Source organism: Mesoplodon mirus, assembly GCF_964341445.2.
Source record: "Mesoplodon mirus genome assembly, chromosome: 18".
NCBI lineage: Eukaryota > Metazoa > Chordata > Mammalia > Artiodactyla > Ziphiidae > Mesoplodon > Mesoplodon mirus.
The window spans coordinates 26423599-26450134 of record NC_138994.1 but is presented as its reverse complement, the minus strand read 5'-3'; the positions used below and the strand labels follow the sequence as shown (position 1 = coordinate 26450134).

Here is a 26536-nt window from a genome sequence, read left to right as displayed (position 1 = left end):
ATAGTTACTTTGTTCCCAAATCCCTGCAATTCTATTTGAGGGGAGTTCTAAAGGGCCTGTGTCTTCTCCTGTGTCCACAACTGTAGACGTACACTGATGGCCCTCAATCCTGCTCTCCAAACTTCAAATAACGGGCCAGAGACAAGGCTCGGGACTTGGGAAAGTCCTAGAAATTCCCTGCCTCAAAAGCAGTTTCAGAGTTTCACATTTTCCTAAGGAAGACAGAGCTGAGTAGACATGCCAAAGTCTTCCAAATCCTGCTGCTTGTTTTGAATTATGGCTACACTGGCTGTGTACCCCTTGAGTTTGTATCTCCACATACACATACTTGAATTAAATCCTGTAGTTCCTCTTTGGTTCTAGCATCTGTGACCTCTTCACAGAGTCTATATGCCACGGCTGTTTTACCAATTTCTGAGATAAAGTTAACAAGGATCAATTCAGAAGTTTTCTTGCTCTAAAACTTCCTGTATACAATGGTAGCACCCAATAATTAGACATTCTTTTGATTTCTAAAAGCAGAAAATAAGAGCATTTTCCTAGAAGTTCCCTCATCTGACACTCCAGTTTTTATCATAATTAGTTGTGAAAAAATATATAAGAAGTATCAACTTTGGTTCAAAAACCTTTATGATCTTAGAAATAAGAACTAAGGAATAATGACATAGAAATTAAAAGCTGTGGAAACAAAAATGTTCAATCACAATACAATGAAATAGGAAGGCATTAGGTGGGGGTCAAAATGAGTTCAAACCTGGAGAGGTACCACTGGACTATAATAGATACTTCATATTAGAAGCAAGGCAAGGGCCTACTCCTTGGGACCAAACTTCTACCAGATACAATGAACAAAGCTTTGGAGACAGAGACAGAGAGAGACAGCATTTGAACACTCTACTGGCAGAAACTAGCCCATGTACCTTTTGGACAATACAGCTTTCCTCAAGGCAAGCTAGAGCCACCAGGCTTTTTGGTCTAAGGAGTTTGGAGTACATATAAGGAATACCTTGGCATATTAGGGACAAACAACCCAGACATTTAGTTTGGTTCTTAAAGGTTGTTACCCAGAGTTGACAGCTGATGGAGATTCTGCCTGATGACCAGGGAAGTCAAACTTCACTGGAAGGACTGCCCAGGCTGGAAGGCCAAGACCAATCCAGGGTCAACTCTTACAAGCAAATAAGGTCTCTGACAACTTTGCTCGGATTTTCTCTAAGCCTGCAGGGCTGTGAAGCAGGGGAGCAATTCTGTTCCGGGAATCTACTCATCATAAAGTTTCCTTTGGGCACAGCCTGTGACATTCTCACTGCTGTATAACTCGATAGGGAACACAATCAACACTATTCAATAGCATGACCACTTTCAAGGCTCACAAAGACGTAGCCAATTATTATATAAGAATCATATTCACCCAATATATCAGAAATGAAAACTGAAATTAAACTGATTTCAAAAACATCATCTGATAAACTCTTCAACAAGAAAAAAACGATAATAATAATAGTCAATATATTTTCTCTGCTTACTATGTTTCAGGCATAGTTCTAAGCTTTTTACATTCATCATCTCATTTACTCTTACAATAGCCTCCATTAGGTGATAAGCTGTATTACTAGTCCTATTTGCAGATAAAGAAATTGCAGCTTAGAGATATTAAATACCTTCCAATGCCTCTGGCTAGAAAAGCCTAAAATTGCAACAACAACGACAACAACAAAATCTAAGAGACGAAGTTAGGACTCAAACGCAGGTGCCCAAGGCTTATCATCACTGCACTATTCTGGAAGATAAGCAAGCAATTGGGGAAGAACGGGATCAAACGCTTTCTGTAGGAACTGTGGCAAGTCACTCTACATCTAAACACTGGGGACAATAATATTTGCTGTCATTTTTCTCATAAATGCCACAAAGAACAAATTTAAGACTGCTGCTGTGAAAGCACCTGGTGAATGAAAGAATATGTAATGTTTTAGCTAACCATTATTTTCATCCAATTAACTTTTCAAGTAACTTTACTTGCTCACTGAAACTGAAGTACTTCAAGGACAATCAAAAAGGTCTTACCTAAAGCCACAATCAGCAGTTTCTGGAATGCATCTGTCATAGCCTTCTGAATAGCAAGCTTCTGGGTTACCTTCCTTTCCATAAGGAATGATAATGACCCTAAATCCAACCAAAACAGATGAATTTAAAATGCCTGTCTGAATAACTGATTTCTAGGTTATGTGTGTAAAACTAAAAATGCATCTGTGATTCTTAGATCATTATCTTAGTGATTAAGGGCAGGCACAACACTGGGGTACGGGTGAATGTCTCTGTTGTAGGTATACCCTGGCATGGCACATTTTGACTGCTCAGATCTATTCTGGAGGTTCCTAAAACACTCGATGGGAAATGGAAACCAAGAACGTGCACAAGTCTCATACTACTCACAGATTTCAAATGGACAAGCTGAGGCTGCACTGCTACAGACCCTGCTCTCCTGTGCGTAAAGGGCTGGATTCATACAGTGACATAGATTTGGCGGTAGTGCAGATGATCTGGCCTCTCCTCAACCATCACCCACTCAGGTGGATGGTGGAGCCTCCTCCACTCCATTCGCTAACAGCTCTGCCTCTGAGTTAAAACCCTAAGCCCAAGTGCCATGGATTCTAGGAAAAAACTCAGTACCAATCGGAATCCCCTTTCTAGGGATCTACATTAACTTTTTCTGCTCAGGCCCTTCTATAGGAGGCAAAGGACTGAATATTTACACAAGAGTTTATTTCAATCTTTAGACAATGATTTTCTTGGGATAACTGAAGGCCAGAAGACATCTGTATTTGAAGGAATATTTTAGCACATAACAAATTATTAACAACAACCACAACAAAAACTAACTAATTTTCCTTCCTCCTAAGCTTCTTGGCAGGCGGTCAGTTCTCAAGTTCTAAAGTTTAAGGTGCTGTCAGGTATTGCCTAAGATAAAAACCTATATTGTCAGGCAGAAAAAATCTGCCCAGGGCTTTAGTGGCTTAGAAAAGCGATGATGTGTCTGAAAAGGTGAGTTTCAGAAAGAAAGGAAAAAAGAGAAATCCCACTCCCTCACCTCCCCACACACAAACATACTGGAAAACAGACCTTCCTCCAACTTATGCAAAGGTTCCTCAGCCATGACAACTCCGGGACTCCTGCACTCATGGGAGGGCAACACCACCTCTAAAGCACAGAAGAACTTCAGGCTTTGCTTCTGAATTGGTGTCACAATAGCTTCATTTCCCCTTTCTTCAAGGTTAGAAAGATCCTGAAGCTGTTAGGATTATGAATTAAAGGCTAGACTTCAAAATATCCTGTTGTTAGAAATAAAAACGAAACTCCAGCAATCCCAGGTAATAGTTTAGGTATGCAATAGCTTCAAAATCAAGTTGGGACTTGCAAATGAATGACTAGATATGGACAACTATTTTTTATCATATACCATACAAATACTGGCGAAAATTATGGACACCGCCATCCAAGTCATTGAGATTATCACTAATTCTAGGTGGCAGGCCAATGCTCACATACTTCCATGTGGAAGGCTCTCACATCTCCTCCCCATAGCCCTGTTCTATTCTTCTCTCTAAAGTCTAGGAGTTCAATGTTGAAAGGAGTCTGGTGAGTCAAAGAAAATCTACAGACTTCACCTTGATGATCCTTTTTGACCACCCATTGAAACCAAAGTAGTGATTTGCCAATTCTTGGCATCTGGAGCTGTTTAGGGCCAGCGTATTATGTTGAACCGCCTTATGTCTGGTGCCAAGACGAACCTAAAGACATAAAAGTCCTAAAAATATCACAATCCTACATAGAGACTTGTTTTGGATATACCTGAGATTTATCAATACCAATTTCCTAGAGTGGTTGTGAAGATTAAGTAGGACATTTTAAGCAATGAGCTCACAGTCAGCCCTAAATAAATGTTATTTATTATTTTTAAGTCAGTACTTTTCTGCATCATTTCCAGGGCCCCTGATTAACCGGAAGGTTCCCTGACCTCTGGTGGTGAAAGTGATGATGAAAGCAACCAAGGAAGCCCAGCAGAAGCCTATCATGGGGCTGGGGGTAAGCAAAGGAAGTGAACTGTTTTACTCGTCTCATCCTGTAGCTCCTGCTTGACAATATGACCTGAAGAGGAGGTAAGATGGACCTGCCACTGAATCAGGACCTTAATCTGTAGCACCCCCTCCCCAAGTTACTAACCCCTGTTAGAAGAGGGAATACCTATACCTCTATAAATGTAAATAAAGCAACCAAAAGAAGTAGGGGTTCATCTGCATGAACAAGCTTCTTGGAGAGTGCAAATATCGCCAGTCTTAACTCTCTAAATAACTTACATATTACTGTGGATTTTTTACATCACTAGTTCTTTCTTAAATATCTATTTCCACTTTGAACAGGGTGTAGTATATAAATATAGTCATAAAAATTCAAATAATACAAAGAAAGTCAAAGCATTGTTAATTCTTTATTGATTGGTTTGTGCATCTTCCTCTGTCACTAGTTTATGAGCTCCTTAAGTGCTTGAAGGAACCATAACAAGGAACCATTCTTTCCTTGTTACCAGAAGCAAGCATAGATCTTGGCATATAATAGAGGAGTGATGGTCTGTTGACTGAGTGAATGAACGAGTACATAAGAAAATGAAGTTACTTTCTCCAACTGAAGCTGCCTGCTGGGAAGGAGAAATGAAGACTAATTTTTAAATGTTGAGTGTCGCATGAGAGGCTAGGCCCTGTACGGTGAGCCATAATGGAGCTGTCCTGGACAATTAGGAAGCTTCAGAAGGGCTCTGAGCCCCTGGTAGTAGAGACAGTTGACATCTGGGATAACCTTGCCACAGTTCTTGCTGGCAAACATTTCCCTTCGTGCTACTGAGAAAAACTCAGATACATTAGGCCTTTCCTTCATTTTATTTTAAGATGTTATTCACTTTTCTGTATTTATAAAAATACAGGGGAAAAAGATAAGAATTATGTATACATGCCAATGAATAAAGGAACACATAATTGGAACTTCCCTGCTGGTGCAGTGGTTCAGACTCTGTGCTCCCAATGCAGGGAGCCCGGGTTCGATCCCTGGTCAGGGAACTAGGTCTCACATGCATGCTGCAACTAAGAGTTCACATGCCACAGTTAAGGAACCTGCGAGCCGCAACTAAAGGAGCCTGCCTGCTGCAACTGGGGAGCCCTTGAGCCGCAACTAAGGAGCCAACCTGCTGCAACTAAGACCCGGTGCAACCAAATAAATAAATAATTAAAATTTACAAAGAACACATAATTAAAGGAGGTAATAATATCGGGGGTGTGGGTAGTAAACTAAGGCTCTGCATTAACAAAAGAAATCTAGGGCTTCCCTGGTGGCACGGTGTTTGAGAGTCCGCCTGCCGATGCAGGGGACACGGGTTTGTGTCCCGGTTCAGGGAGATCCCACATGCCGCAGAGTGGCTGGGCCCATGAGCCATGGCTGCTGTGCCTGCGCGTCCGGAGTCTGTGCTGCGCAACGGGAGAGGCCACAACAGTGAGAGGCCCGCGTACCGCAAAAAAAAAAAAAAAAACCAGAAGGTGCAAAACTGTTTCCTATCCCAGGCTCCTATCTTCCGTCTTACAATACTGTAACTGACACTTCAGAGAATCAAAGTCCACACCGTGTAGGATTTTTCCCACCAGTACAAAACACTGGCTCAAGGGCAAGTTCGAACTGGCTATTAATTCAGTTCAGCAAACATTTCCTGAGGCCAGGCCCTGTGTTAGCAGCACTAAACGCAAAGAGGAAGCATGCCATCACTGCTTTCAAGAAACTCAGATTCTAGCAAGACAGGCAAAGCACAAATGAAAAATAGCAAGAAATACCTTCCATCTGCCGAAAGGCATGAGCTGCCCTCAAAAGAACACAAGTTCACTGTGCAGAGATGATAGGGAGAGCACAGGGGAGTTTATCAGAGAGAATGCACAAGAAGTCACCAAGACAAGAAAAAGCACATGATACACTCCAGGTGTGTCAGAGAAAGTGGGAAAGGAGCTAAGAATGCCCTCCAATGCCACAGGAAGTGAGGGCTTTATTCCATAGCAATGGAGCATGATGGGAGGTGTTTAAGTAAAGGAGGAACCTATCGGGCAGTGCAGTGGTTGGGACTCCGCGCTTCCTCCACGGCGGAAAGGGGCGGGGAGAGGGTTTGATCCCTGGTCGGGGAACTAAGATCCCGCAGGCGGCATGGTGTGGTCAAAAAAAAAAAAAAAAAAAAAAAAAAAGGAACCTATCATGTAGAAGTCCGGTGAACAACTGGTGATAAGCAGGCATTGCCATTAATAACAAACCACTAAGCAGTCCAAGTAATAGAGATTGAGAATTCAAGCGCAGCCTCTCCTGAGCTATACCACTCATAATGCAGGGAGCAGCAATCCTGGGCAAAGAAGACCTAAGATCCTCTGACCTGACAGTCACAACATTGCTCCGGCGGACCACGCTTGCAGACCTCCCACCACCATCTCTGTTGGTTCCGAGACTGCTCTTCTTGCCTCTTCCCACCCTCGCTCACTCTCCCCACTTTCTACCTCACCAAACGGCCCCAAGGTACAGGTCTCCTCCATCCTTCCAAAGCTCAATTTATGCCACTTCGCTTTTAAGAAAGACCCACGTTAGCGCCTGTTTTCCCAACCAAAAGAAATCCAAAGAGGTATCTATTTTCACAAAAAAGGGGGGAAAATGAGAACAGTGCCCGGCACGTGTTGTGCAGCAGCCCGTACAGAGGCAATTCGCACTGTGCGCTGCAAAAGCGGGTGCAAGGGGCACCACCCAGCTCCTTCCTGGGAACCACACTCAGCACCTCAGCATCAAGCCACCATAGCTTTGAACTGTCACTGAGCTTCTGTACTTTAGCTCAATTTATTTTGTGCATCCGTTAGCAAGATGTGTCCTATGGTCACTGCTTCTTCGCTTTACGCCACTTCGGCTTATGAAAGGTTTCATGGGAACGCTCTGCTTTCAGTCATTGGGGGAAACCCATACTTATTGTCCTCCCGCCTCCCTCCAGCCTACGCATCCACTCTCGGCCTGGCCTTTCCAGCTTTGAGAAGACAACCTGGCTCCGCCCTCTACCGCCTATATACTGCAGTGAAAGATGAGGGGAGAAGCTGACAGGCAGACAAAAGGCAGCAGCAGTGAGTGAGGCCTGACGACAGACAACGGAAGAGTTCCAGGCCCCTTCAACTTTTGAGATGCTTGGTATAATAAAAAATGTAGAAACACCTAAGGGATGGGATGAGAAAGAGCTCAAAATGGACTTCAGTATTTGTTAGCATTTGTTAAATATGGGTGGTACATACATGGGGTACAATGTAATATTCTCCACTTTTCTCAGTATGAAATTTTTAATTAAAAAAATACCAAAACACGGTTTTAAAAATTACAGGATATTTAAAATGTTTATACATTTGACAAGTTAATACAACACAAAAAATGAAATCTAATTGTGTAATTCACAAGGTAATCCAACAAATATTTAGAGTATTGTATCCTCAGGCATTACATGGCCTCCCTTTAAACTTCCTCAGCTCTCCCTCAGTGGGCTATAATTCCCAGTTTACTTTAAGGGAACTTCAATATTTAAGTTATGGTTGCTGTTTATGTCCCTTATACAAACATGCATTCATTTGGGGAAATCAATTATCAAACAAACATCAAAAGTAATCATTTCTACATTACTAATGTGACTTTGCCCGTTAGAGATCAGAATGGCATTACAAGATCATCAGTCACTCATTCTATAGGCCAGAGTTGATGCTATTGACATTTTGGGCTGAACAATTCTTTGTTGCGGAAGGCTGTCCTGTGCTTCATAAATGTTTCAGCAGCATCCTGGCCTCTGACCACTAGGTGCCAGGAGCACGTCTCCTGACTTACGACAACTAAAGATGTCTGTCTCCAGACATCAGCAAATGTCCCCTGGGGGGCAAAATCATTCCTGGTTGACACCTACTGATCTAAACAAGCATAGAGTGTTTGCTTGCCAAATAACAGCAACAGAAGATGGATAAATCCATGGATTCCAAAGGTCCTAGAATTAGCAAATCTTCTCTATAAAACTCCTAGCCCACATCTAGAAAATATTACAAAAAGAAGCAAAATGAAAAGAAAAACTAACAACACATGAGCTAAAATCTTTACTAGGGACAGAACACAGCATAGTGATCCAAAGCACAGGCTTGGAGCCAGAGGACTTACATTCAGAACTCACCAGCTGTCACTCACCAACTGTGTCACTCACCAGCTGTGTGACCTGGAGCAAATGACTTAGCCTCAAGTATCTCAACTTGCTCACCTCTAAAATGGCAAGGAGACAACTAATACCTACCTCCTATGGTTATTTATTTTCACTTAAGAATTAAGCGAAATAATACGTGTAAAGTGCTTAAAAGAATGCCTGGCATACAGTGAGTGCTCAGTAAGTGTTAGCTATTGTTATTTCACTAAAATTCCATATTTTCAATTTATACAAAGTGGAAATCACTTTACAGATTTCAACATACAACACTCTAGTTTTAGAAAATAAAATATCATGCTATGTAACTACTTTATCTACTTGACAGAGGAATTATTTTCACCCATTTTCACCATCTCGGTAAAATAATAATGGTTATGATTATGCAATCATAAGAATGATTATGCTCTCCAATAGCCATTGGAGAAACAAGTGTACTTGTACATCACTGACAAACACAAGCTAACCCCTAAAACTGGCTCTGAGGGGAGATCACAAAGCCTACCATCAACATTAATCACCAAACATATTAGCCAGGGATATCTCAATAAAAGTAACACAGAAGTAGAGATTAGGGACAGAATTACTAACTCCGGGAGCTATGGGGGGAAGTGACTTAATTTCAAGAGTTAATGTCTCTGATATGTAGGCTCAGGTGCCCACCTCAGCTCTGGATATGAAGATGCCTACCACAATTAATCAGGTCCCAACAGTTCATTTCTAACTGCGGTCTCCCTGAAACTCACTGCGGGTACTTCTGTAGCGTAGCTCTCCATACAAGGCAGGTCTCTGGTAACTGCCTTCTCTGGTTCTTCAGAAAACAGCATGACCTGGCTACACATACTCCTGAAGAAGTTCAAGCGTCTTCTGGAAAAACATAAAATAGAAACTGCCAGCCGAAGTCAAAGTGAGACAATGTCTCAAGCCACACTAAAATGGACTATAAAAAATACAGAGATCTAGAAACTACCTCTAAACGACGCCAGCACCAGACACACCTCACCATGTAGCCAACACTCTTGGCCAGGATACACGGATACACCCGTGTCTACAGCATGCAACCCTGCCATGTAGCGGACAGACACTGACCAAGCTGGGTCTTGTACAGCCTCTGCCACGGGGACAGAAAGGCCCGGAGAAGGGCGCTGAGTCGCTTAAACCCACCAGTGTGGGAAGAAGCACCACGTCCACCCATTGAGAAGGCCACCCCTATTTGCCTTGACTCTTTCTCTTCCTGTTAAACATTATCCGACTTTCACCAAAAGAATACACAACACTAACTTTCTGCAAACTCCTGACCCTGTGGGGAACGGCATTCCTGAGACAAAAAAGCTGGAATCAGTAACCAAGGTTCTAATTCAAATCCGGTCTAATTCAAATCCATTAACCCCTGTGATCCGTTGCCGATCTACAAAAAGAGCCTAACAGCACATTAGTCGTTTGACCAGCCAGCGTCCAGCCCTTTTTCTGGTAATAAAAGCCCACAAAGTCCCTCAGAGTAGGTACCTCTCCCCGCCTCTCAGTCAGCGTGGCTCCGGTGGGCTCGACTCCGCCAAAGAGCCACGGGTGACACGTGACCAGAACTGGCCAATCCCAGTCTCACAGCCTCAAACAGCGATTGGCTCCAGGTCAGACATGTGACCCCATAAGAGCCAATGAGACATCATGAGACTTTTGCTGAGGCTTCTGGGAAAGAGACAGGCGCTCTTTCCGGCTGAATCTAAACGCTGACAGGCTACAGGGGGTGAATATGCTACAGCCAAGTTTCTAACATACAGTTCCGACAACTGAAGTCCATACAGGAAAAGGCAGAGTTGACTCGTGGGGAGAACCTGAGTCCTGATGACTTTACTTGAGCCCTGAATCCAGCTAGCTGTGCCTGACTTTGCAGTTAGGTGAGCCTAACTCAAATTTCTTTCCAGCTTAAGCCAATTTAGGTTGATATTTCAGGCAGCTGAGGCGAACTGATGTATATGTGTATATCTGATTAGTACCTCACAGGATGTGAAAAATGGAATGAACTGATAGCTGGCTTGTAAAACAGTGTATATATACATGATTATTAAAAACACTGGTCACAGGTATTGATTAATAATAACAAGTGCAAAGAGAAAAAAGTGGGCATGGGAGAGAAATGACTTAGTGTGATATGTGGTTATTCTGACTCTTGAAAATATTCCAAAACATTTGTTTAAACAATTTTATCATAAAGCTATTTCAGCAATAATAATAAGAATAATAACAAGAGCCATTTGCTGAATGCTTCCTGTGGGCCAGAGGCCGTTGAAATGACTATATTATGTAATCTGCTTGAGTCCTCATAATGACCTTACAAGGTGGATGTTATTATTATCATTCCCACTAACAGATAAGGAAACTGAAGCACAGACAAGTTAAGTTACTCACCCACAGTTACACTGTAAATAAAAGGCAGGATTCAAATGCAGACATTCTGATGCAGCTCGTGCTTTTAGCCATGCCACTGAATCTGAACCTACACTCAGAGTTCTAATGCTGTTCCAGTGAAGCAGAAACTCAAACTCAGGCACTCCCCAAAGCATCAAATGGGAATGTAATATACCACTCTTTTAACCCTGGAAGAGTCTTAAGGACTAATTCCTACATAGTTCTGCATTATGAAAGTATACATATTTAACCACATTAGTGATCATCATTTTTTTAAAAAGTGTGAAAACCCTCACAAACCTCAACCAATTGCATCCTTTGGTTAAACAAAAGTCCTAGATGTTCCCAAGACTAAGAGGTATATTAATTAGTACTACCTTTCCAGAAAATAACATTTGCACCTTCCACAAAGTCAACTTTATGAGGACATTCCCATCACTAAGTTACTTTTCACCACTTTTATAGAACAGAAACTTATTTTAAAATCTACCCATCTTAGTATAATATAAAAAAGAAAAAAAATTATGAAATGGACTTTCTCAAAATTAAACCTTTTTCCTCTTTGAAAGAAACTATTATGTTAGAAGGATACGAAGCCAAGCTAAAGACTGAGAAAAAACCAATGGCAAATCACATACCTGAAAAAGGATTTGTATCCAAATATATAAAGAATTCTCAAAACTCAACAGTAAGAAAACAACCCAATTAAAAGCTAGGCAAAAGATTTCAATGGCACTCCACCAAGAGGATCTAATGATGGCAAATAAGCACATGAAAAGATGTCCAATGGCATTAGTCATCAGAGAAATGCAAATTAAAACAATGATAAGATATTACCACGTACCTATTAGAATGGCTAAATTAAAACCACTGATAGTGTCAGTGATGTGGAATAGGTGGAATTCTCGTACATTGCTAGTGGGAGAATATAAAATGGTACAGACACTCTGGAAAAAGGGTTGACAGTTTCTTATAAAGTTAAAAATATACTCACTATACCATCCAGCAATCCCCTCTCCCCAGAGACAGCTACCCTAGAGATAGAGAAATGAAAACTATGTTTGCACAAAAGTCTGTACACAAATGTTTACAGCAGCTCTATTCCTAAATGTTAAAAATTGGAAACAACGCAAATGTCCTTTAATGAGTGACAATGGAAAACTACTCAGTAATAAAAAGGAATAAACTTTCAATACATGCAATAACTTAGATGAATCTCAAAGACAGAGTAAAAGAACCCAGTCTCAAAAGCTTACATGTATGATTCCATGTTTAGGACATTCTCAAAAAGACAAAACTATAGGGATGGAGAAAAGGTCAGTGGTTGCAGAGGTTATAGGATGGGGACAGTTAACTGTAAAAGGATAGCATCAGGGAATTCTGGGGGGTGATATTATTATTCTGTATACTGATTGTAGTGCTGGTTGCACAAACTACACGTGTTAAATTAACAGGATAAAAGAAAAAGGTTAGTTTTACTGTACGATAATTTTAAGAATAAAATTTTAAAATTATTTTTAAATATGAATCTCAATGTCACAATGGACACGGTTTTTAAAAACTGGAAAGAAATAAAGAAGGATAAGTTTGTTAATAAAAGGAAAACCTGGGCTTCCCTGGTGGCGCAGTGGTTGAGAGTCTGCCTGCCGATAGGGGGGACACGGGTTCGAGACCTGGAATGGGAGGATCCCACATGCCACGGGGCAACTGGGCCCGTGAGCCACAACTACTGAGCATGCGCATCTAGAGCCTGTGCTCCACAACAAGAGGGGCCACGGCAGTGAGAGGCCCACGCACCATGATGAGGAGTGGCCCCCGCTCGCCGCAACTAGAGAAGGCCCTTGCACAGAAACGAAGACCCAACACAGACAAAAATAAATAAAAAATAAATAAAAATAAATACATTGAAAAGGAAAACCTATACATTTCCCTTTCTGCAAATGTAGGTTTTCGAGGCAAGAGTAGAGCCTCAGAAAGAATGTCTGCAAACAGAACAATCACTAGTTCACTAAGTACAAAATGTAGGATACTTTTGAAGAATCCCGTCACAGCTAGATAATTGGTCCAGAACCAAAAGTAAATACTGGAAGAAAAATGAAATCAACAGTGTTCCACAGAGGTGGTAGGCAGACTGGCCTGGACTAAGACATGTTCAGTAATAGATAATAAGGGTGCAGATTTGTAAGCATCATTCTCGTCCCACTGTGGACTTCCTTCTGTGACAGTATAAGGATACCACCAGATCATCTTGAAATCAAGTCATGAAATGTACTTTTATGTTTTTAAAAATCCATTCTTGTCCTTAAATTAACTTTTCTTATTAGTTTAGTCATGGTCCTCTATTACTTCTAAAACATTAAATCTTATTTGATTAGAGACAGACTTCAAAAAATAAAAATAAACTGTGATCAAATAGCAGGAACAAAGAGTAGTAACTAAAATTTCTTCAATCTAAACGGAAGATGATTTCTGTATCTCTGTCTTTTACATTTGTCTCCATTAAGGGAAAAAAATGATGTACCTCATAATTAACTTGGCTGGAATGAATCAGACTGCATTTGTAAAGGTTTCAGAAGACCAATGAGCTGTGCTAAACAGTACCACTATCCACCTGAGCAGAAATTACTATCCATAAGTTTCTTTACATAACTAACGAAACAAAAATTTAAACAAAAGAAGAACTACTAGAAAAATATTAGAGATTCATTTTTTAAGTCAATAATTTGCCTCACACATTATTATTTTCCCTGTGGAAACCCAATTATTACCCTGAGAACAAGACCACGTTAGAAAGTAAATGCATTGTGACAAAAGAAAAAAAAGGCAGATTGATACATTATTAAAATAACTCACACGCCATACCCTGAGGAGTAAGGAAGCCATGGCAGAGCAGGCCCCTTTCTCCTCAATGGACAGCACAGCTGTGGGGAAGACACTGCAGCTAGCACAAGCGTGTCACACTTCTTCAGGGAGGAAGCAAGTTACACACCACTCTAGAGAGGGCGCCCATAAACTCACGGCCACGCTCATTACCCAACGTCCAGGCCACCCACAGGCTGACTGCAACCCAACTTTCCCACCATTCCCACACAGGCCCCAGGAACCGTCAGGCCTCTGAGGCTCTGCCAGTGCCCTTCCCTCTACCCAAATATCCTTTCCCTCCTCTCTCCGGACCTCAATCCTGCCCAGCTCTAAATGAACACTTCAAGGCCTATTTCCCTAAGAATGCCTCTCTCAAAACCAAAATTACTTCCTAGACAATGATCTGCCTCTTACTCATCCATTATCTTGGATTAAATACACCATGTAAGATGCCTTATCTGACCAACACAACTATTTTATAAATAGGAGTCATGTTTTATATCATCTATGACATGACATGACAACCAATCAGCTCACTAAAACCATTCAATAAATACTCTAATTGAATTTCCCAAAGAGTTGACCTAAAATAACCTAAATGCTAAGCATTTCAAGAACTGTCCTGAACCAAATTCACTTCTCATTTGAATGCCAATGTCCTAGATAGGGATGTTGTATTGTCTTGAAATGTACTTGCCTTTATCCAAAACTAGAATCTCTGATGAATCTATGGGACACACATGTAAAATATTCTGCAAAGGAAAAAAGCTTTATTTAGTGTACTGTGCTTAATATTCAGCCAGACTTGCATTTTTCTCTAAAACTTATACAATTACTGAGTATGCAAGAAGCATTAGAAGAGAGACTAAGTCTATTGAGAAGAAAACTGGAAGCGAAGGTCATCAATCATTTTCTACTTTGAATCATCTCTTTCATAAAGAGGTAAATTCTCCTAAATTCCAGAATGAATGGAATTCAATACAGCAAAGTAAAATGCTTTAAATACATAAAATAAATATCTTGATGGACCTTCCACCATCTGTTTTAGTAACTTAAATTATAAAAAAGAACCTTAAATTTTAGAAAAGTTATATCAAGAGCTAAAATTGAGATTGTTTTTCCATCTATTACTTTGATTTTCCTGACCCATTTTTGAGAACTGTCAGCATTCTGGATCAATAATTCCAAATTATTTCTTGAAGAGAGTGAGATTCCTCCCAAGTCATTTAATATGCTTACTAATCAATAAAGATATGAAAAAACAAAAAATCCATATTTATGAAGCAAGCCAATTATATTAAAAGACTGACTTTGAGAAAAGGTTGCTGCTTGCCAAGAAAATTTTATTATTATAAAATATTTTCTGTCATTTGTATTTCTTCATTTTCCCTTCCAGATTATCTGTGTAGCCTTGTAAACACATCATAATCCAAAGCAGTGGAGCTTTATAAATAAAATGTAAATCAACGCAAGAGAGCCAACTGCATAATTAAAACAAAAGTGTACCGGGCTTCCCTGGTGGCGCAGTGGTTGAGAGTCTGCCTGCCGATGCAGGGGACACGGGTTCGTGCCCCAGTCCGGGAAGATCCCACATGCCGTGGAGCGGCTGGGCCTGTGAGCCATGGCCGTTGAGCCTGTGCGTCCGGCGCCTGTGCTCCACAACAGGAGAGGCCACAACAGTGAGAGGCCCGCGTACCGCAAAAAAATAAAAAATGGGCATCCCTGGTGGCGCAGTGGTTGAGAGTCCGCCTGCCGATGCAGGGGACACGGGTTCGTGCCCCGGTCCGGGAAGAACCCACGTGCCGCGGAGCGGCCAGGCCCGTGACCCATGGCCACTAAACCTGCACGTCCGGAGCCTGTGCTCCGCAACGGGAGAGGCCACAACATTGAAAGGCCGCGTACTGGAAAAAAAAAAAAAAGCATACCACCATCATCCCAACCAGATTACAAAATAGCAAGCAGATTATAAAATAATAGTCTACAAGCATGCTTTTTAAAATATATATCTATATGCACTGAATATCTTATATAAAAAGCCAAGAGAGAGAGATGAAACAAAATATTAAAAGTAAACATCTCCTTCCCCAAAACCCTAACTCCATTCCAGTCATGAGGAGGACATCACACAAACCCAAGTTGAGGGACAGTCTATGAAATACATGAACCAGGACTCTTCAAAATTGTCATTAAAAAAAGGAACGTCTGGGACTTTCCTGGTGGTGCAGTGGTTACGAATCCATCTCCCAATGCAGGAGACACGGGTTCCAGCCCTGGTCCGAGAAGATCCCACATGCCGCAGAGCAACTAAGCCCGTATGTCACAACTACTGAGCCTGTGCTCTAGAGCCTGCGAGCCACAACTACTGAGGCCACACGCCGCAACTACTGAAGCCCACACACTCTAGGGCCTGTGTGCCGCAACTACTGAGCCTGGGTGCTGCAATTACTGAAGCCCGCGCACTTAGAGCCCGTGCTCCGCAACAAGAGAAGCCACCACAATGAGAATTCCGCGCACCACAATAAAGAGTAGCCCCCACTTGCCACAACTAGAGAAAGCCCGCGCGCAGCAACAAAGACCCAACACAGCCAAAAATAAACAATAATAAAAATAAATAAATAAAGGCATCATCACATAAAAACAAATGAGGACATAATTTTTTGATAAAAGAAGAACTGGTGGGGCAGTGGTAAAGAATCCGCCTGCCAGTGCAGGGGACACGGGTTTGAGCCCTGGTCCGGGAAGATCCCACATGCTGCAGAGCAAGTAAGCCCGTGCGCCACAACTGCTGAAGCCCACACGCCTAGAGCCCATGCTCCACAACAAGGGAAGCCACCACAGTGAGAAGCGCGTGCACCGCAATGAAGAGTAGCCCCTGCTCGCCGCAACTAGAGAAAGCCCACACACAGGAACGAAGACCCAACGCAGCCAAAAATAAATACATTAAATAAATTAATTTAAAAAAAAGAAACTAAAGAGTCAAAAACAAACTAAAGAAATAAAATATATTTTGGGAAGAAATAGGAAAAATTATACATGGACTTGATATCTGATAGTATAACTATTAGTATTACTGAATTATCTTCTTAGGTGTGATAATGGTATTATGTTTATGAAGAAATATGTCCTCATTCTTAGGAGACACATGATGAAGTATGAATGAAATGCCATGTAAGATGTCTGCCACTTACTTTCAGCTGGCTCAGGAAAAAAAAAAATTCTATCTATTTGACAGAGAAAGGGAGACAAGGCAAATTATGACATAACGCTAACAATTGGGTATTGATTATACTATTCTTACAACTTTGCTGTAGGCGTAAAGATTTTCATAATATAAATTAAACTAACAGTTTTCTTTAACTTAAAAATGATTCAAAACCCAAACTAATCCAGAAGTTATAATCTTCTCGTAAATATAAAATATATTTTATTTTATGCTGCTTAACTCATCTCCTCCAAATTAAAAAAAAAAAAATTGAAAAGGGGTGACTTATTTTCCATAGTAAGGAATTATAGCTAACATCCAGGAGTAATATTTAGGTTTCCTTCAAATTGATATTGAATAGAGTCTTTTTAATCATCTGAGCAGTTTATACTGATCTTGGGCTCATTAATTGCTAACTTACCTAGTTTTTTTAAATAAAAATGTTTATTTGAATACAATTACCTTATCCCTTAATGAAGCTGGAAAGAAGATTAAATAACCCAGAAGACACAGTTGGAAACTGTAAAGAAGTATAAGAAAGAGAGTCACTGGCAGAAGAGAAGAGCAGATCTCTGGCAAAGCTGCATTCCATGTACCCTGCCTGGGTCAGACATAGTTCATCTTGAGCCGAAGATCCAGTAGAGACCCATCTGCCCAAAATGCCTTTCTCCAACTGAGAAAGAAGTGAAAATGCTAAGACATATGAGAACATTTGTTGCTGTCTACAGCTAATTGAACCAGAAATCTTTAATACCATTTCCAGTCCTGAAATTCTATTATTCTACATAAAACACCTTTAAAAACAAGTATATATTATCATTTCACACCCATTAGGATGGCTACTATCCAAAAAATAGAAAATAACTGTTTGCGAGGATGTGGAGAAATTGGAACCCTTTTACATTTCTGGTGGACATCAAACGGTGCTACTGCTATGGAATACAATATGGGGATTCCTCAAAAAATTAAACACAGAATTACCATATGATCTAACAATTCTTCTGGGTATTTCCTGAAAGAACTGAAAGTAGGGACCTGAACAGATATGTATACACCCAAGTTCACAGCAACATTATTCACAACAGCCAAAAGGTGGAAGCAACCTGAGTGTCTATCAAAAACTGTATGGATTTTTAAAAATGTGGTATTTACATACAATGGCATAGTATTTAGCCTTAAAAAGGAAGAAAATGCTGCCACGTGCTACAATATGGATGAACCTTGAAGACAGGCTAAGTGAAATTAGCCAGTCACAAAAAGACAAATATTGTATCAGTGCACTTACATGAGGTACCTATGGTATGAATGGACCCTATTCAAATTCTGAGAAACAGAAAGTAGAATGATGTTTGCCAGGTGCTTGAGGGAGAGGGGGATGGAGGGTTAGTGTTTAATGAGTACAGACTTCAATTTGGGAAGATGAAGTTCTGGAGATGGATGGTGGTGATGGTTGTACAACAATGTGAATGCACTTAATGACACTGAATTGTATGCTAAAATGATTAAAATGGTAAATTTTATGTTATGTATATTTTAACAATATTCAAAAAAAACCCCACAGGTATGCAAGCCATAATACCCTCCTAACCCTCCTTAAAAGGAGTGAGGCCCATGTCCTAATCCTGATGCAAACTTAAGGAATGCTCACTGCCCATTTCCCCATCTTCCCTGCCCAGGAAGAAGAACCACGAGCTGGCAAGGCAGAGCCAGAGCCAGAGGCGGGAAATTGGTCCTGACGTTAGTCCCGCTGAAGAAACTCAGAAGAGCCACAACAGAGGGTAAGGCCCAAGAAGACGGACAGAGGCAGGCTAGGGAAGAGAAGGCAAAAGCAGAAGGAAGGAAATCCCTGAGAACATGGGCAGCTGATGACACTGGGAAGGGACACCACAGCTGTGAGGAAAAGGAGGATCAGACAACAGGGGAAATCAGAGAAGGGAACTGCCCCAAGGTAAGGAAAGAGAGGAGTAGGAGAAAAAAGAAGAATTGTAAGCAAGAAGGAGATTCATTCAAGAAGAGACTCTTCCCAAGTACCAGCAGGAAAATGACTTCGTTCCACTGAGGTGGCCATTTGTATCTAAAGAATCCAAGAAAGTTGCTGAAGCCTATAAAAACTTAGGAAGAAACATTCTTTTCTGTGTAAGAATACTAATATACCCCCATCCACAGAGAACTGTGTACTGCCATTTTTTTCATTTGGTTTTGTCTTTTTTTCTCCCTCAAGAAGAGAACACTTACTTGTTTAGGAATAATTTCAATCAGGGCCTACCTTTTGTATTTGTACCAAACACTAGTACGCCATGAATGAGCTAAAGTGTTTTAATGGCACAGGGGTAAGAGTACAGGCTTGAAGCCAGCTCTGCCTGAATCTGAATCCCGGCATTGTGACCTGAGGCAATCTGCTTAAAAATCTGCTTTGATTTCCAAATCTGCAAAATGGGAATAGTAACAGGGCTACACTTCAAGGCATTACTGCAAGAATTAAATAGGGTAAAATATGAAAGCACTTAGAACAGTGTCTGGCCCACACTAATCACTATGAAGGTAGTAGCTTCCTATTATACTCCAGACCTAGAACATGAGTTCCAGGAGAGCTGAGATTTTGTCTGTTTTGTTCCCTGTTGAAGCCTCAGGTACCTCACATCATTCTTTGTTGAATAATAAAAATGTATTGAATGCCAGCAACACAGAAGCCCAAAGGAATAGCACTACCTTTCTGTTATTACCAACAACTAAAATCTGCATAACACTTCAGGCTCACAGTTCACAGAGGGTTTTCTACACCTTATCTCAGGTGATTCTGTGACGCTGCCATTATTACCTCCGTCTCACAGACAAACGAAGGCTCAGAAGACGTAAGTGACTTGCCCAGGAATCCTGGCAATTAATGCTACTTCTGTTCACTCTAGACCCCCACCCAGAAAGCTCAGAACATACCCTACTGAACTGTTCAATTCTCCTTAACTACAGATACGCAGAGTTCAAGTTCACCAAAACACTTTATCCGATTTGCTTCAATAGAATTGATGGAGAGGGAGGAAACAGAGGAAACAACATCACTAACTATTAAAGTTGAACAATGGGTACAGTGGGATTGATTATACCCTTTCCACTTCTATACATCTGAAATTTTCCATAATAAAAAAATGTAATTAAAAAATAAACTCTTCACTCCCAACATAAGCTCTGCCACTTCCAACTTCCTATTGAGCACACCTGGGTGCGAGGAAAACACCACAGCAGAGAAGTTTCTCAGTCTGAGGCACTGAAGAGAGTGCTGCACTGGGAATCAGGAAGCTTCAGTCTTCACTCTGCTTTATCTAACTGTGAGACCTCACTGGTCCCTCTAGCTCCTCTGGGCCCTGAACTTCCTCATCTGTTCCTTCCAGGGTTAAGATTCTGATTTCACCTTTCTACTAGTTCCTTAAACTCAACACACAAAACCAAAATCATCTTTTCTCTATTCTAAACCCCTAAGACCTGCTCTTCCTCCTGACCTCTGTATTCCTGCTGTCCCATTCTGCCAGCCATCCAACCACAAATACCTCAGCATCATCTCTGACTTAAGACACAGAACTGACTGTTCCTTCCCCTCCTACCTAATCAGTCACCACATCTCTCTGTTCAACCTCCAAAGTATCTCTTGACTCCACCACCTCCTTTCATTCCCAAGCACACTAACTCAGGCACTCATCATCCCTCACCTGGAGTAGTGCCATGAACTCGACTGAAAACCCTGTCTCTAGTTTCTCCTCACTCACAATCCATCATATGCATTCTCCAAAACCCAGTCATGACCTCTCAACAGCCTCACTGTCCACTATGTTCTTTCATGTAACCCAGGGTCCGGGTAATTTGGATACTCAGTTTCCGGACATCCACCTCATTTCCAACACCACCCCTCAGCCTTTGCTCAAGCTACCCTTCCCTCCAGAATGCCCTCTTCTTGCCCTGGCGCCTCAGTTTCACAGTGGTGCAATTTAAATGCCACCTCCTCAGTTGAAGCGTTCCCTTACATCCGCAAGGGGGCAGTATCACTCCCTCCACTGAACCCCTAAGCACCTTGTCTGAACCCCTCTTACAGCACCCTTCAAATTCCTATTAGTCCTTTCTTGTTTTGGTGCCCCTACTCTCTCTACTAGATGATTCGCTCCTTGTCAGAGGAAATGATGCTTTATTCGTCTTTGTATCCTTCAGAACAGAGCTTCTCAAAGACTGTGCCGTGGCACTGTGGTATGCCCTGAATGAGCTAAAGAGGTTCTAGTCAGTCATCCCCTCAGCCCTCCACAAAGAGACTTCAGCAGCCAAAGTCCCACAAGTCAAGCCTCAAGCAGCCTCAAGCAGCCTCCTCCTTCAGCCAAGTATACGCCACGATGACTTGAGAAGCACTAAGAGGATGCAACACGTGGTACACAATGGATGCGCACTAAACATGTGCTGAGCTGAACCTTGGAATAACTCACCCGTTCCCCTTCAACCACTATGTTCTCAAGAAAACTTACCATCCAGACTAGACTCTCTCTGAACATTCTCCCCGAACAGGTTCTGATCATCTTTTTAATAATCACCTGTTTATTAGCTGGTTATACTTGCCTTACCATCCAAAGCCCACATCGATAGTTTACTGATTAAAATAGCAAAGGATATGAACAAACAATTCACCATGAAGAGACTCAAAGAGAAAAATTCAACATTATAGAACAAAGAAGTACAAATGCCAATTTACACTATTAAATAAGCAAAAACTTTTAAGGAAAAAATGTATTTATATCCAGTTATGGCGAAACAGGTACATCTGTATATCTCTTAGTAGTACAAACTGGTATAACATTCTTGAAAAACAGGACGGCGATATATATATCAAAAACCATAAAAACATTCATACCATTTAACACAATAATGCATTCAAAAATTTATCCTAGAGATATAATGAGCCCGAAGAAAAGGACAATAATATCTACAATAATGTACATTAAAGTATTAACTGAAAACGAGCCAGCAACATAAATAACTAACATAAAAAGAGTTAAGTAAATTATTGACGGCATGACTTGATGAAATATTTTGCAGCCTCTCAAAGTGTAATCATGTCAATTAAAATTGTGACAACTATAACATGGAAATGTTTCATAATCTAATAAGTAGGAAAAATTCAAATTATATACATTATAATTAAAAAGGAGTACAATAATCTATGTGTGTGTGTATGTATATATAGATAGATATAGAGAGATATATATCTCTCTATATATATTTTTAACAGAATGCCAAAAATAAAATCAACTGTTTTAGGGGTAGTAACCCAAATATTTAACAATTTACTTAATAACAATTCTTAAATTATTTTATAATTTAAGAGAGGAAGTTCTACCATACTGAGCAAACTTAGGGGTCCCAGGATGCAAACTCGATATAGTCTCAGGAAGAGGTCCACACCTCTCTTTTATTGCTCACTTTGGCCTTAACTGAGAACGCTCATGTACTTCTGATCACAATGACCTATGACAACCCAGACCCCAGCTTTCCAAGGACCAAGAAACCAGCTCAGCTAGCCTTCTGATCATCCCCATGAACCTGTGGGGGATGAATCGTGCAAACTACCCTAACTCAAGAAACAAAGAACCCCTACAACAATGTTTTACTTTAGCAATCAATAAGTAGCCAAGCCTAAGTTTAATTATAAACCCTAAAAGTATATAGCATTGTCTCATTAAAGTCTCTGGGACTAGCATTAAAAATACATCAAAAAATAATTTTAGCACTGATGCCCCACAAGGACAATATTAGAACAGTCTTCTAATTGTTTTTCTGTAGTATTACCATTTTCTTAGTTTAATACTGAATGGCCAAGATACTATAATGGACCAAGAAGATTAATTACTGTGAAATAATAAATACTCAAGACTAAAATGTCATTCTTAGGGCATTTCAGCAATAAACAAATAATTTGAAGGACTAATACAACCATTAGGGAAAAAGTTTAACCTTCTGTTTCCATTGGTATGTTCCTGGTATCCAGATCCTCAGAAATGCAGATATATAGTCATTCATGACAATACACACATAGTAGATAACAGGAAAAACAGACAATTTAACACTTAACCTGTTCATCAGAGCACTGGGCGGTCAACACTCAAGAATGTTGACACAAAAACTGAAGGACCTCTGAAGAGCCAATCATATGCAGATAGGTTGAATCCCTGTGCAGTTACTCATGCAAAACAGAAGTGGAAGATTAACCTACCCTCACTTCTCTTCAAACAAACTGACAAAGCATCAGGCAGTCTGTTTGGAGTAGGTTCACCATCATCCAGTCGGCCCCAGAAGTAGCCAATTCAGTCAGGTCACCGCTGCTGCACCAGGGCCCTACTTCCTCCACCTTGTCCCAGCTCATCTTGCTGACCAGACACCCTCCTCTAGATTAAGTCCCTTTGGTCTTTTCCTCAGGCATTACCAAGTCCTTGCTTTGTAAATAAGGCTCTCCCAGACCTTACTCACCTGCAGTTCACTGCACTGGGTATCACCCAAAGAGCCCATCAGAGCTCTTTATAATTTCTGAAAGAGAGAGAAGGAACCTTTGAATACATACTAGAAAACACCACTGCTGATGTATCAGTTCTGAAGCATTTGTATCCAGTGGTCACAGCATATGGTCCTTTGGTCCACAGTACTTCAGTAAAATGTAGCATAACCAGCCAGGACCAAGAGTCCTGAGATAAAAGTTTGGTTTAATGTTACTACTAATCAGCTGTATGACCTTGGGAAAGTCACTTGACTTCTCCAGGCCTCAATTTCCTCATCTGGAAAATAAGACAGACTAGATAGAAGCAGCAGAGCATACTGCAGTGGAAAGAGAACGCCCTTTCCAAGGCACAGCGCCAGCACCACCACTTACTGGTCTTGCGACGTTATGTTCGTTAATTCACATTTAACCTAAATCTCCTCTGCAAAGCAGAAATAACAGCTATCTTGGAGTTGTTCTGAAAACTAAAGGAAACATAATGAGTTATAAAAAGCCTAGAGTAAGTATACTGTGCATCTCATCATAAAATTCCACAGATGATAATTACCAACATTACTCCCAGCCCTAAGGTTACGTGAATTCAATTTCCAAATATTTATTTCCTTACAAGATCAACAAATCAAAACTTTACCAACCTGACAATGCAATTAACTGTTTGAGTGTTTCACTAACAATTCAATTACAGTTATCTTAAACTAATGGAAGTTTAAGATGATCAATATTAATTAACATCACAGGAAATAAGGGTGGAATACCTGCCTAACATCTAAACGGGTTCCGTGGCCATGCCTTCCATGACTTCTCCCTCTGCTTTCACTACTGCCCGCGCACCGAGTCAAGAGAGGTCTTCCAAACACCAAGTAACACCAACTGCTTTCTACGGTCAGATTAGGGGGACATGGCTAACGATGGAGGAAGGAGAGCAGAGGCTTTTTATCTTTTTTCCTATATACACTTAGCACTGCTTGGATTTGTTGACCATAGCATGCATCAGTTTTACATAAAAATAAATAAGTTTTTAAACTATATTAGTTACACATATTGCCTACTGAAAGGAAGCTCGCCTCACAGGATTATTTTCACCACTAGGAGAATATCGACAGAAGAAAGCAAAAAGGCAAATTCAGATGTTCCGAGAACACCTAAAATATGGCACAGAAATAACAAAAATCACAAACATTCACACGTCACAATGGTTTACTCAAAAAAATGTGCCTGCATTCTTTGAAGAACCTAATGATGAATCAGGGTTTCTGGGGGTCAAAACAAGTTGAACACACAAATTCTGGCTTTAGGGGCTTCTCTGGTGGCGCAGTGGTTGAGAGTCCGCCTGCTGATGCAGGGGACACGGGTTCGTACCCCGGTCCGGGAAGATCCCACATGCCGCGGAGCGGCTGGGCCCGTGAGCCATGGCCGCTGAGCCTGCGCGTCCGGAGCCTGTGCTCCACAACGGGAGAGGCCACAGCAGTGAGAGGCCTGCCTACCGCAAAAAAAACAAAACAAAAAAAACAAATTCTGGCTTTACCAGACAACTTCCTGCCCTTGGAGAAACTGACCCAGTACAATTTACACCAGTAAACAAGTTGGTATGACTCTTTAGTAGTATGCTGAAAAACGTTCAATTTGCTTTAGACAATTGGTAGCTTTTAAAATAAAGATAGATACATATATAAATATATATGTACACACATATATATACATATAAATTAAAAATCTTCATGTTATATCTACTATTTATTTTTGAAAGAGGAATATTAACCTTATTAAATTCAGGATAGCTCAAAAGTATAATCTCAGCCACCGGTGAAGTGACAGACCACTAAGTTTTATGTGGCTCCTAGCCAGTGCTACCGAAGTCATCCTGACTACACCCAGCAATTTAAATGAACTACAAGCTGCTGCGGCCACACTCTCCACACATATCATACTTCTCTCCTAGAAAACAATTCAAACTATTATTTAGAAATCAAATTATATTTGCATGTATACTTATCTAAGTTTATGGAAATAAACAGCCATAACACTTTGTTTATAATTTTTAAGTAGCTCCTCCCCATCTCTTGTTTATCGACAAGTTGATAAACTTGGCCCCAAGTCTACTAGGCATTTCAAACTGTTAAGCATTTAAAACAACAGGCAAAGGACCTTACTTCTTGTGCTGGGCCTGTATTTAGAATCTTAAATAGAGTCTGACAGATAATTATAGACTAATTTGCATTTAATATCAATACCATGCCTACTTCTTAAACAGAGGACAAAAGTGCATGTGTAAGATCTGGTCTACTTAGTTGTAGGTCCCTCTGCAATATTCTTAGCCTTTCATGAATATGCTCTATAGTTTTAAACTACACAAGGTCCTTTGCAAGTAGAAATGATTTCCCCTGTTATTTTGGCATCACTCCCTGCTCCAGTAAAACACTGGACTGTCCATAAATGTATACAGACTTTAAAACAATGTAGATTGAATACTTATGGTATTAGAAATGAAACTTCTTGCTAACAACTGCAAAAATCAAGCACACCAGCTGATAGAGAGGCACTTACTGACTCCCCAAAACTCCCGCCTTACCTAAAAATAGTGTCCCAGCTTCCCAGCCAAAAGGACAGACTAAAAAAGCGATGTGTTCAAAGACACAGACCCTCGCTTCACCACAAACTTCAGTACTATGGCATTTCCCATTTTAGAATGCTTCGTGTGACAACCTGTTCGGTGGCCAACCACCAACTTCACTTTGAAGTGAATACTAACACTTCACATGGTAATATGTATTCAAAGTAATATGTATTAAAAAAGGTCCAGAGGCCCGCAGACCGGTCCCCTCCTCCCCCGTACTGGTTGCCTTTAAAACCGCCCCCCCCCCCCACGCCATGTTTAAAAACGTGGCTTTGGGTCTTTCCCGTCGCTCCTGCCCCGGCCTCCCTTCCCCCCACCCTTCGCCTCCACGCCGGTTCCCTCTACCCCGCCGCCCTCCTGTCCTGGAAGACACCCCGCGTCTGCATTTAATCAGCCCGAGGTTTCCCTGCTGCTGGCAGCAAAGAGCCGCTCATTGGTTTATTTATGCGTCTGTTATTGCTCTAGATCTTCGGTGCCCGGAGGCGGGCTTCTGCTTCCCGCCCCCGGGCAGACGGGGGTCGCCCTCGGGGCCCCGGAGCCCGGCAGCCCTGCAGGCCAAGCGGCGCTCTGACTGCAGCATCCGCGTATGGAAAGATACCTCTGTCCTGCCAAACCGTTCCGGGGCGGACACTGTGTCCCCGAGCCTACCGGCAT

At 41.2% G+C, this 26536-nt stretch overlaps 1 protein-coding gene across 1 annotated transcript; it reads right to left on the bottom strand.

Annotated features, from left to right (window-relative positions):
• Positions 1-103: 103 nt before the first annotated feature.
• Positions 104-26536, bottom strand: LOC309793378 (RAD52 motif-containing protein 1-like; the record flags this gene model as incomplete). Its single annotated transcript, XM_082603848.1, has 6 exons — positions 104-121; positions 329-414; positions 2065-2163; positions 3121-3289; positions 3666-3788; positions 26531-26536. 6 exons carry the CDS (start codon positions 26534-26536, stop codon positions 104-106), a joined length of 501 nt encoding a protein of 166 aa, XP_082459974.1.